Source organism: Cyprinodon variegatus, unplaced genomic scaffold (genome assembly GCF_000732505.1).
Source record: "Cyprinodon variegatus isolate N-32 unplaced genomic scaffold, C_variegatus-1.0 Scaffold985, whole genome shotgun sequence".
Taxonomy (NCBI): domain Eukaryota; kingdom Metazoa; phylum Chordata; class Actinopteri; order Cyprinodontiformes; family Cyprinodontidae; genus Cyprinodon; species Cyprinodon variegatus.
This window is the reverse complement of record NW_015151438.1, coordinates 47518-68441: the sequence shown is the minus strand read 5'-3', so window position 1 is coordinate 68441 and position 20924 is coordinate 47518. Positions and strand designations below refer to the sequence as shown.

The window sequence follows — 20924 nt, the reverse complement described above, 5'->3', positions numbered from 1 at the left end:
ATGAAATCATAGATAAATAGCTATTTTAATAAAAACTTACCAAATAATCAATTTATGTAGATATTAGTACTTGAAAATATATCAAATGTATGCAGAATGATTATTGATAAAAGTAGGTGGGTAATGACGATGGAAAAGATGTTCGCCCCAAAACTCAAACCTGAAAGAATTTTATCCACTATACCTTTCATTTAGAAAGCATGGATGTTTGAATATATTGAAATTTTATTGTAAGTGCATACTTGGCTTTTAGGTGTGTGTCTTTGTACGTATGTAATTAAGTGATGTAATTTTGATGCCTATCTTGGCCAGGTCTCCCTTGCAAAAGAGATTTTTAATCTTAATGGGTATTACCTGGTTAAATAAAGGATAAATAATAAAATATATATATATATATTCGTTAATTTCTTAGCAAAGGCTGTGGGAAAGTATAGTTTTCCTTTATTTAGAAAATATGGATGTTTTTGACCATTCATTTTCCTGTTGGAGCAGTATAGATTGACCATGAGGTTTTGGTGCCTATCTACTTTTGACCACCCTTACAAAAAATGTCATGGCTACACCTCTGCATATAAACCTGTTACAGTCTGGTAGAAATGATGATTTCCTGTTCAATTTTTACATTTTTTTAACTTTGAGATTTGCAAAACTGATATTAGCAAATATCAGTTACTCACCCTGCATTTTCCCTTTTTTAATGGATTAATCCCAGCAACTACTTGAGTTTTGTATCTTTTTAAGGAATTCGATTGTGGTCATTGTAGGAAACAATCTTCAAAAATAACTTTTCTTTTTTTTTTTACATCTGACTGATACATCTAGTCTATAAATTTAAAAATAAACAAGTGAACTAACTTTTGTCCTGGGCAAGTTATCAGTAATTGTATTTTTCTTATAACCCCCCCTCAGCCTCTGTTCTCCGCCTCTGGATGGAAAGTTTTGCGCTCCCAGCGCGGTGAACCCGTGGGCGGCTGCAGAGAGGAGATACCAGCCTGGATACGGGATGCTTTTGACTTAAACCAGTCTAATGACGCAACACGTTTACTCATCGCAGCTTAAAACTGTGAGGGACAACACGATAATTGCAGGGATTCCCGGGTGTCTCCCGACCGTGAGCTGGCTGAAGCTGACAGACATAACGTGACAGCTTCACGCGCTGCAGGAAATTTACCTCTCCGGACGCCAGATGTGAACTTTCAACATGGCATACATCACGTTGGCTTTTCTGCTGCTCGGTTTCACTGCAGGAGCGGTAAGCATTTCCATTTTTACGTTCATTTGAAGCAGAAAACTAGAAGGAAACTCTCAGATAAGCCGTTTTTTTCTTTCCACTGGGTTTCAGCGTATGTTGGTGTTTGGATCTGAAACGGGGTTCTTCAACTCATCCAAGAAAGGTAGGCTGCTGTTTGAGTCCTGAGGTGTCCTGTGGAAAGCTTGGTAACAGGGATCTGCAGATATCTGCAGAGAGGAGGTCAAAAAAACTGAAATTAAATCAAATATTGTTCTAGAGGCAAAAAGTAGTTTATTAGATAATCTGATATCCACAGAAGAGGATTAGGGCAACTGATTTTTTTTTTTTTTTTACTGATTTATAAAATCATTTCAGTTTAATATGGGAAAAATGTCAGAATTCTGACTTTAATCTCAGAATTCTGACTTTAATCTCAGAATTCTGACTTTTTTCTCAGAATTCTGACTTTAATCTCAGAATTCTGACTTTAATCTCAGAATTCTGACTTTTTTCTCAGAATTCTGACTTTAATCTTAGAATGCTGACTTTAATCTAAGAATTCTGACTTTAATCTCAGAATTCTGACTTTTTTCTCAGAATTCTGACTTTAATCTAAGAATTCTGACTTTAATCTCAGAATTCTGACTTTTTTCTCAGAATTCTGACTTTAATCTCAGAATTGTGGATCTTAATGTAGATTGGCACCATAAAGGAAGAGATGTGGGAGCACTCAGCTTCACTGACAAAGATGTGAGTTGTTTGGGAGGGACAGTAACACATTGGTGGAAAATGACGCAATTAGGGACTTTTTATGTGCCCGAGGGGTCCCTGGTGATGCTAATTCAATAATGGAAGGGCAGAAGGTGATTAAAAAAAGAGAGAGGTTAGTCTCAAAAACAGACATGGCTACGGCTTGATGCTAACATGTTTTTTGGCTTTCAGAATTCCGCCAGAGTTCTGAGAAAAAAGTCAGAATTCTGAGATTAAAGTCAGAATTTCTCATATTATACTGAAATAATAATAATAATAAAAAAATCTGTTAACTTTTAACATTTTTTCAGTGGGCCTAATCCTCTTCCGTAGATATAGAAAAAAATAAATAGTAAAAAATAAATATGATGCAAAGAGATTTCTTAAATACTTCTAAACTGTTTGATCATAATTTCTAAGATGTAATCCGATAGAGAAAAAATGGATGTGCTTGAGAAATAACAAACAATATTTAAAATCATAACAACTTTTCCAGATGGATTCTAACAAAAGAGACATAATTTTCTCCTTTGCCCAACACAGAGTATTAAAAACCAACACCTCTAGTTTGGTTAAAAGCTGCTCAGTCTTCATTCAGTGAATGGACCAGAGATGAATAATGAATGGACTCAGGTTTGAGAAGTGTCACTATGGAAAAAAATAATAATAAGTATGAGTTTTAATGCATAAAAATTACTTTTTGAATTTTACTTTTTTGACAACCCCTGGTTAGATCTTTCCCTTTTAAACTTATAACTATATTTTGTGAAATTACTTTCAGACCCCTAATTGTAGTTTAATTGGATTAACACAAATTAAGAACTAGAAAAAAGTAACACATGGTTTTCCTTTTTTTTTTTAAATATATATAAATTGTAGAAATTGTTTTGTACATCTATATTCAGCTGTTTTTGCTCTTAAACATCTAATATAACTGTTTATATAGAACATAATCCTCACATCCCTTCCTCTTTTTTGCTGCCTGATTCTTGAGAAGTCATCTCGCAGAAGTTTCTACTTAGGTGATGTCCCATTAGTCAGAAATAAAAATATTTGAACACTTAATATAACAAATGCTGCAGTAGACAGGACCTACGAGAGCTTCATTGACATCTCATGAAGTCTACTGTGTTTTTCCCTAAGAAAAAACAAAAATCTCTTGTACTTTTTGAAGAACCCCAAAACTTCTAAAATCACATATAGAGTGTATGTACAGACTTTGTCTCTTTTGGGGTTTCTTTTACATCCTTTCATGATCAGAAGCTGAAATTTTAACCCATTCTTTACAAAATAGGACAAGTTCTGTCCTGCATGTTTTAGTTGATTTATCTCTGTCATGCACTGATTGCAGTCATTTGGTGTTCTGGAGGAGAGACAGGTTTAAAACATGAAGGAGTTCCCATGATCAGGGTTGAGATTCTCTAATCTAAACCATTGTCGATCAGACTGTATGTTAAGGATAATTTTCCTGGAGGAAGGTTAAAAACCTGCCCCAATCTTAATTGTTTGGTAGGTTTCCTTCTAGTGTTGCCCTTTATTTAGCTCTGTCTGTTTCATTTGTATATTTTTTGTACGTGCAGCCTAAATTTTAAACCTGGAAAGGAAATGGTTTTGTATTTTTCTTATTCGCTTAAATTTCTTTTGTTGAATATTACAATTAAAAATCAACATAAAAGCGTATAAGATCGATTGCTTTTTGTTTTCTCCAAAGTTAAACACCTATGAACAAATATTAATACATATATTACCACAACATATTCAAAAAGAAAGGGGTGGAAGCACAGTGTATTTAGCCCCTCCCCTTTTGCTATCACACACTCATTCATTGTGTAATTAATATAATTACACAAAAAGGGGGAACCATCACCTACATAGTTTATGATAATCTTTTATTGATGGATTAGTTGTTTCAACAAATTATTTCCAACTGCTGCTCCTCCAAGGTCTGGCAGTTTGAACACTTTGTTTTTTAATGGATACCGCATGTTTTTTTCCCCCCATGGGAATCGTGGTAAAGTCACTTTAAATTTTTTTGTTTTTGGTTCCTTTCCCAGTTCTCACCACATCTGGCAAAGAATGTAAGTTCCCATTTCGTCAGGGTGGAAGGATTCATTACCACTGCATCACCATCGCCAGCTCCAAACCATGGTGAGCTCCAATCAGTCAGCTGGATCTGCTTTACCGAATACACACACACAGCCATTCATTTGCAACAGGAACCATTTAAATGAAATTTTTTTCCGAAATATTCCTCTACTTTCTATTCTGTATATGGTGCCATTTTTTAACTAGAATTATGGAGTCAGAGCTAATTACAGCTAGCTGTGTTTGGGGATTTATGCAACCGTGTCATCACACCACAGAGCTGGAACGTTTAATGAGCCAAAAGAAGAGAGACTTGGATAAATTACCTGTTGCTGAATTGTTGGCGGTGCTTCATCATGTCATCATGTATTCATTACTCTGTTTTCTCAATGGGCTTTGTTAAAAGGTAGCATAGGATAAATACAGACGCTTCCTCTAAAACTTTGATCATAGCTGAGGTTTATGTCACATTTAGTACTTCTGACATTTCATCCTGGGGGTGTATAAACAGCTGCCACAATAAAATCGTAATGAAGTTTCATTTTAATGACTTCAAGTCGTAACATCGTCCTTTTTTATTATTTTGTAAGAAACAACCCAAGACTTGCTGGAGATCTTTCCAGTTGTCGTCACTTGGAGTCGAGACAGGAAGGGTGGATGCCAACAAGTTAGAGCAACTTATACTCAATTATATATGGCCCAACAACTCGTGTCCACCTACATGTAAAGATTCTGCAATAAGACCCCACATATCTCAGCGATGAGCTCATGGGCTCAGTGTTACAGCAGGTTGGTAATTCTGTGATATGCGTTCACTGAGTCTAGCAGGTGTGTCGAAATGCTTGAGTGTTTGGCAAATAGCAAAGAATGTGTTGTGTTTTTTGCAGCAGATTGATAAATAGATTTTAATTTCAGACAAGCATAGAAAAGTAGACTAGTTTTTATCAACGGAAAGAAAATGTTGGAATCAATCCTTCACTATGTGGAAAATGCTGGAGATAATTTTACAAAGGATAATTCCCCACAAATTGAAGAGCATTATGGACAAACCTGAGCATCTCCTTTACCAGACTGCAAATAACGACTGAGTTAGCCTGATAAACCAGACTAAATGTGAGATTAAATGTGTAATTTAGTCTGGTCCTGATGAATGAGACATGGGAAGATTGTTGATGAGAGCAAGCTGTTGTTTTTCAAACCATGTCTGTTCCTATTGGCCAACGCTCTGACCAATGAGCGCAACTGACGTAGTAAGCACGACATAAAGCCTGTCGGTAAAATGGCGAATACTTCCTTCTTAAAAATGAATGAGCGTAGAGCCTGAGGTTTCAATGAAAACCTCAAGTCTAATCCTTCCAAAACTGATTCCAAAGCTGAGTCAAAAATCACCACCAGAGCCAGCGGTCCTTAACACAAGACTATGCTGAGAGAGGGCCGCTGCAGACGGGCTGCGGTTAGCCCTGGCTGCCATTAGCCTCGGAGGTTGCAGCGGCCCTTTCAACTTCAGATTTTTTTTAAATGACGCATTAAATCGGTAAATGGACCATATAGTGATGCTTTAAAATATAATATTCTCTCCTCAATTTGTCTTAAAACATACTTTTCTTGAACAACAGCGACAGAAAAGAGAACTTTTAACTTTCAATGGAACGCTCCATTGAAAGCTGCTGCTGCCACGGTGCATGCTACTGTTCAATAGTTGTTGCCATCTTCCTTGTTGTGCTTTCTCCAGTGTTGTACAGCTTTCTCATCACGGCCTCAAAATCCCTCCCGCTTTGCATCCAGAAATTCAAAACACATCTCTGCGTTGCGATTGGCCGGCCAGTTCTAGGGCCTGGGGCATTGATCGAGGCTAGAGCATTCGCAGGCAAAAATTATTTTGGCCGCTGGTGGGTGGGGCTTGTTTACTTGGCCATGACTGAGTGTCTTCAGTCAGAGACTTCCCAGATCCTCTGTAACGCCTATAAGTGTCACAAAGTTGAAGAAGAAGAGTTACCTCTTCAACCAGTTATTGGTTGTTTCACTTAACTTTTAATCTATTTTATTTCAGCCATATTGGAACATTTTTTGCTCTCGACTTTGCCCTTCAAACACTATAATTAGCCTTTTTAGACATTCAGATGGAGAGCCAAATACACAGTTCCTTCAATTTCAGCAATACATTTAAATTGAGACAATAAAGCAACCCTGCATTTACATGCCACCACCATCTTCTTAAACGTTGATTTGATTTTCTCTTTTCTAAAATGCTCCTTTGCTTTTAATGGCAGATGTAATGGGATGGCGATAAGCACAGCCTTAGTCTCACCAGTTTGAATAATATTTCCCCCAAACTATCAAAGGTATTCAGTGGGGTTTTCATTGGTCAAATAAAGGGTAGACCTTTGTTCTGTTTTTTTGGTCAGCTATAGTTTTGTATTAAAAACAGAGCGATTTAAATGTTCAATGCTGACCACAGATTAAGTGAGAGAATTTTCATCAGTGTAGACGGAGTGTCTGCATAGTTTAACATGAGATTTATTTAACATTCTAGTGAGCTTAAAGTTCCTATATATTAGCATCAGTGGCATGCCTTCTACCCTTGGAATGGAAACTTCATCAGTATGTCACAGTAGCAGTTGAATATAATGACGAAGTAAGAGCTTTATTTACTGAAAGGCAAGATTCATAGTAGAGCAGATTCAGAGCAGATTCAGGCTATACCAAGTTATTCTGCATGCTAACTTCACCTTAACTGGATTGCATTTTAATAAGGATTTAATTGCCTATAACTGTATCTCAAAGTGGCTATATACAGTAATATGGAATCAGTTGGAATCCTTTGAATTACATTGAACCTATTCAATGGATTTGAACTGGAGAGGTTTGTCAAAGTTTCTTGAGATGACGTGTTGTGATCTGGCACCAAACTGAATTAAACTGAATCATTATTTTTGGAAATGTAGCTTTATGAATATAATTAGAAGGAATGATAGAAACAAGCCTTGGTTTGATTAATGACAAAATAGCTGATGCACACAGATAACCCCTTAAAATGAACAGAAGGTGTCGTTTGAAGAGCAAGCAAACACTTTATTTTATGTCAAAGCCTCGAGGTAAATTCCTTTATTAAAAAAATAAACTGTGCTAGTGTTTCTTTGCAGTGTGTGCAAATCAGATATGGATCTGCATATTTTACCCCTCTGCATTGCTCAGCTCAACTTAAAAGAAAGTGTAGCATAAATTCGTCCTGTTTCTCTTGCTGTAGGTGCTCCCTCACACACAACTTTGATCGGGACAGACAGTGGGGCCTTTGTGCTCAGTCTGGTGGTGAGTGAACCCCACTGACAAAGCAAGTATGTTTTGATAAGAACACAGCTATGCTTGCTTCCCCTTACGACTTCTGCACTTCCTTCTTTTTAAGGCACATCCCGAAGAGGACTGGATCCCTGTCGGAAGAATCCATGTGAGAACGGAGGGGTCTGCACAGCCATCCCACAAACTGGCTCTTTTCAGTGCTCATGTCCAGAGAAGTTCACTGGGACACGCTGTGAGCAAAGTCAGTCATTATTTCTACTGCAGTTTCTTTAATGTTTAGCAAAGACCCTTTAAAATGTCATAACATAGTGGGTTAGATTTACTTGCTGGTCACACATGACCTGTTTGATTAATGTTGTATCCAAAGAAAACAAGATGATCCTTACGGTGCATTGCAAAAATAAGTATTCCTCCTCAACCCTATGAAAATTTTGTCTTCTTACAACCACAAATTTTATGTTGGGATTTTATGTGTTATAGTGACACACATTTGTGAGAAACTGTACAATGAGGGGGAAATGATTTAGACTTTCAGATATCCTCCATACATAGGAACCAGATCAGTGGTTTTAGTTGTAGACAGCCCACGGAAAATATGAACAAATCTTTGCTGAAATTGCTGCTCCAGGTCTTTCAGGGTAAATCTCTATCACACACATTTTTGCCCATTGTTCTTTGCAAAGAAAGCTCAAGGTTAGTCTGATTGGATGGAAACTGTGTTAACATCGACTTTCTCAATCGAATTAATAAAATTCTCATTTGTATTGTTTTTTTGGGCTTTGATTCTACCATTTTTTTAATGAAAATAGGATTTGATGGAAGTTATTTCTTTCGTACTGGAGGCCTCGGGCAGATTTTCTTCCAGGAGTTTCTGTGTTTATCAGCTATACTCCTATCCTTCTGAAGAAAAGCCTTCCCACAGCATTATACTGCCAATAGCATGTTTCACTGTGGGCTTGTTTGGGTCATGGTGCAATGTTTACAACACATATTTTCTGAATAGAGAGGAACTAATAATTTTGGTCTCTTTTCACCAGAGAACCAAACAGAACTGCCATTTTTTTAAGCTATAGCTTTCGTTATTATTATTCTTGATTCAAGACCAGATTTGTTTTGCCTGAGCTGCTGGTCTTTGCAACTCCTCCAGAGTTACCATGGGGCTCCAAGAAGCTGCTTTTAATGATGATCTCCTTGTCTTGCAAATAGGTTTATGTTGAAAACTGGTACAAAACAATTGGAGTCTATTCACTGATTTGCTAGCTGGGAACTGATTTTATTTTTTAGAGTGTAGGGTAAAGCAGCTAATCAGCAAATAAAATTCTCCCTTTGAAGATTTTTATGTACAAAAAATATAAAAACACGTCTTCTTTCTGCTTCAAAGTATTACTATACTTTGTGTTGTTCTATCATATAAAAGCCCATAAAATAATTGGAATTTTGGGTTATTATATGGAAAAGGTTCAAGAGGAATAAAAATACTTCATTATGTACAATGAAATGTTCCTATAATGTTGCTTTTGTTCATGAGAAATTGGATTAGTTCCAAGTCACACTTGCATTAATAACTAAAGGAAAAGATTTACAGGCATTTTGCAGAGCCCATCCCTCAGAGAACTGCTCGCTGCGCTCCACTGAGCCCTTTAATCTCCTCTCACGTTTCCACCCGCTTCCTTTCAGAGAAGTGCTATGAAGCCGCGCACCTGCGGCATTATGACATCGGAGAGTCTTGGGGAAGAATTCACCTTCGTAATGTGGAACAGTGCACATGTGAAGCCGGAGAAATCAGCTGTCAAAGAGTCCACTACAGGAGTAAGATATGCTTTCTGCTTTTGTTGCTTGTGCCTTAACAGTGTCCCATTTGTGCCCTGCTACGGGAGGTTACAGTGGCCTAGGCAGTGATTTTCTGTGCCGGCACCTTTAAACCACCTAAACGTACAAAGCTTTTTAAATAAAAACTACGATAAATGAACCTGTCAAAAGAACAACTGCTAGAAGCTACCGCTCTGACTGACAGGTGTTAAAAGGATCGCATTCCCCATCTAAACTTTTGTTTTGTTTTATTCTTTCTCAAACAACCTCTGAGCAGAAGCGATTATTGAGTACTGGCCCTTCCCTTTCTTTGATCACAGCTCCATAGCTACAGGAGTAGCCTTGCCTTTGAATAAAAGGCATATTATATGACTCACAGTGAGTCAGGGTGGGTGTTATGTAGGACACACCCCGCGGGTCCTCACCAAGCTTTTTAACTCAGCGGTGAGAGGTTCATGGGAATTGGATAGATTTTTATCATGAGGGAGAGATCAGCAGTGGAACATACTTCGCCCATGTGAAACAGATTTTTCCTCACTATGGTATGGGTTTAAATTACACCAGTAATGCCAAAAAAAACAAGAGAAATCTACAAAACTGTATCAAGTTAACAGCTGAATGACAGTAACAAATTGATTTGCAGAGATAAGAGTTACCAAATTCAATGGAGAAGCAAGCAGGTTGAAGACATTTTTAAAATTCTAAACTTCAAATGAAATATAGGAGCTTAACAGATTTTGGTTGTAAACCACCTTAAAGGTATAGTGGAGGATTTTCGTGAATTTAAGAGATCACTTAAAAAAAAGCATATGCACAACCCTGTACCCACCTCTGAGGGGGAACACCTATTAAACGCGTGTGAGAGCATGCACAAGCCCATTTTTCCTCATGCGCGCTCTGTTTAAAAGTTGCTTTTTGCATTGCTCATACAAGCTTACTTTCCAAAAGATTTGCAATTATTTTTTTTAACTGGAAAAACCACATCCTCCACTATATGTAATGAGCTCAGAATGTAGGACCCAATATTCAAGGCGAGGCAGACAGTGGGAAAATTCAAAGGCGTTTATTTAAAAACATAATAGACGCGGTACTGTGGATCTGCAGTGGCTTTGGGGGGAGGTGGGACACCGCCCATCACTGGCAACTCTGGTTTAACAGTTCAGTCCAACACCTTAGAGCATGGTAGGATCTAGCCGACAGACAACATATTCTCATTATCAGTTCGTATGAAATCGTACGAAAAGTTATGCACAGTATTTCGTACGTTTTTGACGTTTTTCCTCGAAAAAACAGATCAGTGCGCATGCGCAGCCAGACAGACGAAAAAAGCAGATCTGCAGACGGACGTAAAACTGGGAAAAACAGTGCAATAATTACTTCTTTATGTCTCTCACTAGGTTGCTTGTTGTTTTGTATCTTAGGGTTAGGGTCAGGGTTAGGGTTAATTGTTTGTTAGATTCTATGTTATTGAATGGTGCGTAAGATGCGCATGCGCAAGGATATCTTGTCTCGAGGCAAGACGTACAAATACGACGAAATACGACGGAAAAAATGTCAAAAACGTACGAAATTACTATGCATAACTTTTCGTACGATTTCATACGAACTGATAATGAGAATACACTGCGACAGACTGCCAACGAGATGCTGCGGACTCCGGCAAGAGTGAAACCACATGTAGCAGCCCCAGTGAACAGGCAGGAGTCCGAGCCAGGTCAGGTAAACGGTTCAGGAGGGTTCTAATATCCAGGAGTCCGTTGCCCAGTCAGGGGTTCTGATCAGAACAGGAGCAGACAGATCAAGGGGACCAGGAATCCACAGAGTTCAGGCAGGTTCAAGATTCCAAGACTCCAACAGAGAGTTCAGGCAAAACGTTCAGATGGGAACAGGTAAGCTCAGTAGTTGAGAGGCAGAACAAGGCATGATAACAGGAAAACCATGGTACTTTAAGACTAGCTCCCTCTATTGAGCAAAAGCAGGAACAGGGCACACTCAGTGGATAAGAGACAGGACATGATCAGGAATACTATGACAAAACTAAAAAAACGCTCTCACCACTGGCCTCCAAGAACAAGAAAATTAAAGTCAAAACTCAGAAACAATGATCTTCAGGTCATCTCAGCAACAACGTCAATGATCTGGCCCCGATAGCTGGGCTGAGCCCCATATAAAGCGGCAGGAGCAGGTGGATAAGATGAGTGATAATTGATAATCGGGCAGAGTTAGACAGGTGAATGAAATGAACAATTAGGTCAACTATCAGTGTGGGGTTAGACATTATACCTTTAATTAAAGTGATGTTGAAAAAAATCTTGCAATAGTTGAATTAAATGCTAAGAATATCAATAGAAAAGTTAAACTAACATTTTATATTTTAATTACACATGTTTAAAGCCTTAATTTATGTTAGGTTTGATGAGTGAGGCTACTCAAACTAATAAAAACCCTAAAATATTTTAATTAGAATTATTAGGAGGCACTCCTAAATTAGAGAAATATCCAGATATGTTTTACTTGAACTGAAGGCCTGCACATACAGTGCAAGAATCACTGGCATCATTTTTTTTTGTTGACTCATGGTGACAAGAAGAGAATCCAAGTTCCTTTGGGCCATTGCATATTGTTAAATTTATTAATTCTTGGGTAGCAAGGGAAATAACATTGTCTTCTGGTCTCTATGAAACACCTCTTCCGCAGATTCCTCACTAGTAAAAATTGTAGTCAAGCTGTGAAACTCCCAAAGCAGGGCCCCGAGAACACAATGAGGTCACCCTCTTTTCTCCAGCTGTGGGAGTGAGAGACCTTCCAGAGTCTGTTTAGAGCTTAAGCAGAAAACGACTAAACTGTTGCTTAGTGGTTCAAAGTCCTCTGGAATTTATTTGGGAATCATTTCCTTTTTCATTTCTTAAAAAAAAAAAAAAATCTGATAGCATTTCTTATGTTGTGTTTTTCAGTGTGCCGCAGAAACCCTTGCAAAAATCAAGGAACATGTCGGCTGATTACATCCACCGGGAAGGAAGTGTGTTTCTGCAAAATGGGGTACAGTGGGCCTGACTGCAGCCTTGGTAGGTGATCTTTACAGGTCTATTGAGGAAATGGCTTTAAAATAAAACACTGAAGAAGAAATACATGCTTTTACATTATCCAATGAAAACATACCACCTGTTTGCATCTAGATTGAAAGACCAGAATATTTTCTTTTTTATGGATGCATTTACATCTGATTTTATGTACCTCCACATTGAATTTGCTTTGTGTGTCTCTTCCTGTGCTTTATGATTGCAAAGTGCCAGAGACTGAATGCTACAAAAGCAGGGGCATGGGCTACAGAGGAGTGGTGGGCACCACAGAGTCCGGAGCCAGATGTCTGCCATGGAACTCTGACCTGCTCTTTGATGAGCTCCATGTGGGCGTGGTAAATGCGTCAGCCCCCAAAGGTCTTGGGGATCATGCCTTCTGCAGGTGTGTGCATCCACGATCCACCTCTACCGTTGTTGCATCCAAAATGCTGTCGTAGTTCTCATAAATTATGTCTTAAACCAGAAATAACCAGTGTTATTTAAAATCCTAATGTAAAAAAAAAGCTGTTTCCTTCTTATCACCACATAGCAACCGTTGTCATTCGCTCGGCACCTATCCAGTCGGCAAGCATTAAACCACCAAGTGTGCCCAGCAAGCACATGGAGAAAATGCTCTTTTAAATGACACAGTAGCTTTGTGTCTGGTTTCCACAGTTTTTATTGAGCTTTTCTTGTTGCCATAACGACCTAGCAGCCATATGATGCACCCCATGAAATGCTGTGTGTTAGAAAATAATCTCGATCTATCTATCTGTCTATCTTAGACAGACAATTACAAGCAGATCTCAGGTTTGTAGAATGAGTAGAATACACATTTTAGCTCTATTTTGATTACAGGAAAGGATAATCTTCTCTAAGATGTAAAATACTGTTTTTAAAAAATATGTTTTTATGCTAAAAACTGACATGAGAGGATTGGCTGCTGTGTTGTATAAAGCATTGCATCTGTGTGTGCACAGAAACCCAGATGGGGACAGTAAGCCATGGTGCTACACGGTAACTGACAGCGCCATCTCCTGGGAGTACTGCAACGTCCCCTCCTGTGTGATGTCATTCTGTGAGTAACTGAGAGGTTAAGAGGGAGTTAGATGAACTACAGAATGGAGCATCAATGCTAAGCCTGTACAATAACATGCTGTGAAACAGAGGTTTAAAAAGACACTTTCCATGGATAGAAAAAGGCAAAAACAGAAAAATGATAGTAAAGCTAAATAATACAAAATTAATACATTTTACCCTTCCTGAGAGTAAAACGTAAGCTCTCTGAATGACTGGTATAATTAAAAATATGTTTGGAATATGATGATGTTTTGTCAAGAGACCATTGCTAAATGTTCAATATCGTTCAGATCAAAAATGTCAGGGTGGTTCTATAATGCACTAAAAAAATTTCCATACCCCCCAAAATATGAAAATAAGTATATCTGGGTATTTAGTCTGTTGGTAACTTGAATTACCAAACTCCTAAAAACTAAGGATGAACCATATTTAGCACAAGGAAAATTATTTATTCCCACCGATCCATTTTCTGCATTCATGTTCAGCAGACATTGGGCAGGATTGTTAAATTTGACCAAAGTTTAGTGTCAGTTAACCTTAGATGCTGCAGGCACAAAAAACTAGAACACTGACCAATCAAAAAAAAAAATACTCAGTTGATTTACAGAGACCAATAATGATGTAAAACAACCCTTGGAAGGCTAGGATTGTTGTTTTATTCATCCAGCTATGGCATCATTACAAAATATGTTTGCTTTTATCTCATGAAGTTTTATGTTCAGAATGAGGCAAACATCCTGTGAGTTAAATCAACTTTGACAATCATCCCTAATATTTCATAACTTCTTTTCAAAAATGTCTTAAATTGAACCAACTATTAATATTGTCATCCCAGAGTAATTGATGCAAGGTTTCTTCAGTTCCCCATGTGTCGTAACTCTCTCGGCCTTGATTTATCCTCACAGTTACATTTTGTCATTTGAAAATAATTCAGCGCTTCATTCTACGTCCAGACATTTTTATTTAAAGACCTTGGCGTTTGTGAATAAAAAAAATAAGAAGGAAAGCTCGGGGGAATGCTGCTTATCACTGCTGAGTCAAGCTGCTCTCAGAATCAGAGTTTATCTAAGGAGCTTTTCTCAACCTGGGCTCAGTGAGATACCGTTGGGCAGAATAAGGCATGACTCACCCTGAATCAGCACTCATGCCAGGTGCAGCTGCATGTTTATGCGCCGAGCAGGATCTGGCACAGTGTGCTCTCTGTCACGATGCCAAGGGTATGCACAGAATTCACAAGAATCTCCCATCTGCTGAGCGCTCTTCAGCATACGATTTGCATTGAGAGGAGGCTGCGCTATCCAAACACCATTGAATTAAAGAGACACTTATGGGATTCTTGTAACAAGAAGAAGGATAGCAGCATTACTAAAATTATTAAACACTTTCAGTGCTGTTAAAGGGATTGCCACTAACGGATTTCTTCTTTTTAAATTTTGGATTATCAAACTATTAAATACAACCTAAATTAATATGGAAGGTTTTGGTTTATATGGAAACATCATTTCAATATTGTTACACAGTATTGGAGCCAAAAATTAGGGAAAGGATTTGTTTGTATGAGCTTGTGTGAGCGATGCAAACAGCAACTTTTAAACAGAGCGTGCACGATGACAAATGGGCTCATGCACGCTCTTGCACGCGTTTCATAAGGATTCCCTCTCGGAGTGGGTACAGGTTTGTGCTATTTTAAAGCGCAGAGGGCTAGTTTTTTCAAAAATTTGCAAAATCCTCCTCTATACCTTTTATTTTCACCTTTATCTTTTTTTTCCCCAGCCTCTTCTCGAAGGATAATCCCATTGAACGCTCTGCCCCACATCAAGAAACCTGCCTCTTCGAAGCCGGCCAAAAAACCTGTGTGCGGGGTAAAACACAAGAAGAGGTTAGCGGTAGCAAGGGGTCGGATTTTCGGAGGAAACGCAGCCCTGCCAGGCACTCATCCATGGATGGCAGCCATTTATATCGGACAGTCAGACTTCTGCGGTGGCAGTCTAATCTCTTCCTGCTGGGTCCTTTCCGCCGCTCATTGCTTCTTCAGCAAGTATGCAACACGGTTAGGTGACATGGTATACTGAGCATAATCTGCAAAATATTGTAAATAATTTCTTAAATAAATGTGAAAACCTGTAACTAACAAAGGGGAGCATCATGGTCTCCAAAGTTTTTTTTTTTTTTAGCATTGCAGTTAGCGTAAGAGAATTATTAGTACATAGTAAAGTAAAGTAAAGTAAAGCGAGTAAAGTCCTAAAGCCTCGAGATACTTCCATCTACTTTTTAAACAGACAAATGGTAAATTTAGGCAAATTAATTAAATTTCTGTGACGGTTAAACACAATTTATTCTGTCCAAAAGTTATCTAATCGGCTTGGCTTCATTAAAGAGTTTCATAAAAGCAGATTTTACAACGACGTCACCCTCAGTTGGCTTCTGATGCTTGAAAGACAAGCAAGAGGGAAATTACTTTAGGGAAGCCAAAATTATGATTCACCACTTTTTAAGTTTCATAGGATACATTTTGCTTGCAGTTCACTCATGGGTTTTGTTTTTTAGAGACTCATGAAAGTCAGTAAAAATTTTTTGTCATCATCCTGCTAAATCCACCCATTTATGATATATTTATTTCTAGACTTTTTCTATCCCTGGATACCATGGATACATGCATTTCTCTTTTTTTGCAGGGCTGAATTATTTCTTACAGCTTTTGTTTTCAATTGTTTCTCTGTTTTTCTGCAAGTATAAATCCTAGTTTTATTTGTGAACAAAGGAGGAAAAATAATGGTTTGCTTGAAGTTTTTTTTCTAATTGGAGAAAATGACAGAACATTCCTGGCAGATTTGGCTTTTTTCATTTTGACAATAACATCTCCTACTTTATTGTGACCATCCTTTGTTATTTACAGCTGATTTATACTGAGTTTCCTCCCACAGCCCGCTTGCGTCTCAGCTTAAAGTTGTTCTCGGCCAGCATCACTTTAACGTCACCGGTCCCAACACGAAGGAATTTGAGGTAGAGGACTATCACTACCCTAAAGAGTTCTCTGTCTTCAATCCGACGCTACATGACATCGGTAAGCAGGAGTTAATAGTTTCCTGGAAGAGCGCTTCCATCTGCTGAACACTAATCAAATAGAATGGAAGAAATACAGTAAATAATGTATTGTGATGTAAAAAGTTTCTCCAAGTAAACTGCNAAAGAAATAGGAAACTTGTTAAGTTGCAGCTGACAGACTACCCTCCCCTTAACCTTTCTCTCTAATGAGGCCCTGGATACCTGCCCATATGGACTAAACAGCCTCACCAGGAAGAATTTAGTTAAAAAACTGGAATGAGTTAAGATCCTTTATGCGTCACGGAGCAGCTGTGTCCCTGTGCTCTTTACAGCCAAGCATGGACAACTTATGAGACAGCGGAGTCTTCAAGAATACCACTTAGTTTCTTTTTTTCTTCCTTCCAGTTCTAATCAAGCTGAAAAAGAAGGACGGTCGGTGCGTGAGGAGAACCCCGTTCATTAGGCCCATCTGCCTCCCAGAGAAAAGCATGAAGTTCCCTCCAGGCTACTGCTGCTCCATCAGCGGATGGGGACATACAAAAGAAAGTGAGTCAAATTGCTTCTCAAAGGAGTTTTTTTTACTTCATGAACTTACAGAAACATTTCTTTTTTTATCTGTTACACCTTTAATGATTTATTTGTTGCTTTTGATTTTAGAGGCAAATGGCTACTCCACTCTGCAGGAAGCAGGAGTCAGACTTGTTTCTCATGACGTCTGCAAGAAGCCGCAGGTTTACGGAAACCATGTCACCGACGACATGATCTGTGCAGGGCTCAGTGGATGCGTGGATGCATGCCAGGTAGGGAACGCATTCAAAACGACATTTCTAAAACAAACTATATATTTTAGAATGCGATATTTATGTACATTAACAAGCTTCAGTTGGTTATAAAATAGGTATGCTATTCAACAAAAACAAAAATGTACAATGTAGTAAAATTGAACACGGGTCACACTATTCTATTTAAGAAAAAATCGAAACAATCCGATTAGCGAAACAATTTCTTGGTAAAAAGATAAAAGTATACGGCCTAAGTGACTTAGCATAACACTGAAGAAGGAAAGTATGATGTGTTGGAAAAGCACCCAGTGATAAATCAGTGTTGTGAGACCAAGGAGCTTCATTTGATCAGAGCTGCTTGTGATCAATGTGGATTAAGCCTTCCTTCCTAGAAATAAACAACAATTCACTGCTTTGCAATGCCTTTAATTTCAGCGAGGGCCTTCAGCTTAGGAATGTTGTCATTAGCCACAGTAACATGGACATAATTAATCAGAATGCAGGGATGAAATTGTCCCGATACTATTTCAAAATCGTTATCAATCCCCAGGAAAATATTCAATACTCAATGCCAATTTTGATACCATGTAAGTAAAAAAAGAATATATAATTAATAATTAATTATTATAGTTTAATAAAATATATTTTTATTAAAGTGAAAAGCTCAACTTTTTCAATCTCAATATAGAAAATGCTTTTTTTAAACAAAAGAATGACTGATGCTTGGTAAATAAAGTGCAAAACCATGCAAAATCAGTCAAATGTAAAATTAACAATAGCAAAAATACCCAAACATCACTCGTTTTTAGTAGCGATACCTTGTCATATTAGAATTGTGCGTATTTTTGACAATCCTACCAGAATAAATGGCTGATCAGATTAAAATTGGTTTGTTTAAACATGCCAGTAGGAATATTCTGATCCCATTCTGCAGGATTGGAATGACATGGTAGTCCGACTGAAATGCCTGGTTTCTGCCTGTTGACGATATGAACGCCATGCATGTACAGTAAACTCTTAACAGCATAAAGTTTTTCTGAGGGAGCCAAGCTGACCTAAGTGCGCTTTTGCACCCCTCCTCAACGTGACGTATTTCCCCTTTGAGAAGCTCTGACTTGCATGTTTACATGACACACAATTTTAGTCTGATCTGCCTTTTCACTCTAATTATGTACGTATAAATGGTCAAATCAGATAATTTTTTGATTTTCAGTCAGTATCACATTGCTTATAACTGTTCTGCGCAGCATTAAGTAGAACTTTTTAAAGTTTACACCACTTTTTGAAGTTTATTGAAGTGGAGGTTTAGTTTGCATATCACCATGAAGCTTAAAACCCAGAGTTAATCTAAACAATGTGAAAAAAAGGCTAATTTCCATTGAGATGTTGTTTTAGAGAAACTTAACAATTCTCTAGGTGCACGTTTCTTTGTTGAAATATTAAATCGTTCATGAGATTTATCTGGGAAATGGATAAATTTCTTCCTGCCTGCCGCTACTATTTTGTTTAAATGAATTAAATGCTGGAAGTGAAGTTAAAACATGATCAACTCTGATTCACTCCAGGTTTGACATACTGCTTTGGTTTAACGTCATTATTTACAAGAAAACATATTTTCTGTTTAAACGTAGTAGAGCAGTACATGAGCTGACTGCAGGGACTTCCCTATGAGAAGCGGAAGTTTGGCGATGTTGAGGGACACTGAACATCTAAACGCCGTCCTTTCCCAGTGACTCTCGCAGCGGATTGTTTACCTCATTGGCAGAGAGCAATTTTTAGATGTGCATCAGGTTTCAAGTGTGTGACTCAGCTGTTTGCATGTGTGCGCTTTGATCCCTACATGTATGTTTACGCCTGTGAGATGTGTCTACTGACGTGTTTTCTCAGGGAGACTCTGGGGGCCCACTGGCCTGTGCGAAGGGTGACGTCAGCTTCCTGTACGGGATCATCAGCTGGGGCGAGGGCTGCGACAAGCCGGGAAAACCTGGAGTTTACACAAAAGTGGTCAATTACCTCGACTGGATCCATTCAGCAATGAAACGTAAAAAAAGGACTTTATGACCGTTAATTACCTGGAAATTATCTGTGATACTGTGTAGTTTATACATATTTTACGTGTTATATATTTTCCTACTGTTTTTGGAAGTATATGAGAAATATATATTTTTAACTGTGAAATATTTTGTGACTGATTAAACTTTTAATGACTTGACAAAATGTGTTTTTAGGACCAATAAAAGGTGCTTTAAACAAAACAACATCAACGCTTGTTTTAATCAGCACAATGAGATGGATTTAAGATGCTTTGGATCCATTTTCTTAAGGATTTCTCATTCTTTTTAAAGCCATTGATTGGAATTTGCTAAAGTTTTTTGTTAAATCCCTAAAAATTTTATTATGATTACATATATTGGAAACTTAAAATGTCCAGCCGATGGGAGGTGAAGTTATATATTAAGGAAATTAGAAATTTGCAATTTCTATAATTGAGCTTTTGAGATGCTATGTGTTCCCATAGTCTGGGGTTCTCATTTGATGTAGATATACATGTGATGGAGATACACATTAAGCCAAGTACCTGATTCCTGACTTGTTTGAGATCTTCTTATGAATGATGCCCTGGGTAGACGTCTCCTTTTGAAGTCATCCAACCAATCAAAATGCTTGAAATAGTACTAAAAACCCCTTTGACCGCCTGCTGTCGCACACTAAAGATGCGTGGTTACTGTATATTTTTCATTTTAAAAATGAGTTACAATTAGATTTCAAATATTTTTTATTAGCTTGACATTTAACTGGCTATTTGCAGTGCACAGGTTTAGTTAACTTTTTTTGTTTATTATATTTTAGTTAAATTGCGATTGATTCGATTTTTGTATGAGTTGCCAGTTTCCTTTGGAGCTGCTGCTAGAAGGCTACAATGAGCTCCAGCTTTCATCTCCTTATATGGTCTCAGCCTAATCAGCGGGTCATACCACTTGTTGTAATGCCAGGGTACATTTGTTTATCAAGTGTTTAGATATTTTTTGTTTTGAATAGTTTTGTAAAAAAAAAAATCAATTTAAAAAGTGCTTGTCTGGCAAGTATTTGTCTGTTTAATTCAGTTTTCTTGTTTGTTAGTTTAATAGTCAGTTATCCCCCTAGTCAACAGTGGTCTGATCAGCCACTGTTTAAGTTTCCATCATGTCGTGTATAAAAGGTCAGTTTGTGCTTCAGTTTTTTGTGTTAGTACCTGAACTTGAGTCTGTTTCATGGAGCCTAGGCGGAAGTTCAACTGAATAAACGATGCCCGCCAACGTCACAAGCCAATCAGTTCTGAACCACACCTCCACGAAAGCCAATCAGCATCCTTTGCTCATCTTAAAAAGTCGCCAAATCCCCATCTCAGTCTACTATCCAAAGCCTTGGCAGTGGTTGCACCATGTCGGACTTTGACTCAGATGACCCGATTCACCCACCTTCAGCCCCTTCTCCACCATCGTAGCTAAAGCTTCATCAGAGGGTCATTCCTTCTGGACTCTTGCTACATTCCCTGTCTCATCTCAACCGGTCGGCTAGAAGACCGCCATGTTGAGCCTGGTTCTGCCAGAGGTTTCTTCCCAACGGGGAGTTTTTCCTCTCCACTGTCGCTCCATGCTTGCTCATCATGGAGAGGTTCATGCAACCAGTGTTGAGAAACCAAGCTGGATTCTTGCAGTTCCCAGAGTGAAGCACTAGTACCAACTCATGCAGTCCACTGGATCTCTGCATACAGCAGTCACAGACTGACCAACTTCATCCATCTTC

The 20924-nt window shown here is 38.2% G+C and overlaps 1 protein-coding gene across 2 annotated transcripts; it reads left to right on the top strand.

The window, feature by feature from the left end:
* Window positions 1-946: 946 nt before the first annotated feature.
* On the top strand, window positions 947-19376 carry hgfac (HGF activator). Of its 2 annotated transcripts, none has more exons than XM_015399054.1 (14): window positions 947-1252; window positions 1343-1394; window positions 4036-4129; window positions 7314-7375; window positions 7470-7604; window positions 9041-9172; window positions 12127-12237; window positions 12460-12634; window positions 13212-13309; window positions 15085-15361; window positions 16236-16375; window positions 16762-16902; window positions 17014-17156; window positions 19026-19376. In XM_015399054.1, exons 1-14 carry the CDS (start codon window positions 1202-1204, stop codon window positions 19197-19199), a joined length of 1785 nt encoding a protein of 594 aa, XP_015254540.1. In that variant the 5' UTR covers window positions 947-1201; the 3' UTR covers window positions 19200-19376. The 2 variants fall into 2 exon arrangements, with proteins under 2 accessions (XP_015254540.1, XP_015254541.1); XM_015399055.1 differs by having other exon boundaries at window positions 949-1252; window positions 15085-15349.
* The last annotated feature ends 1548 nt before the right edge of the window (window positions 19377-20924 follow it).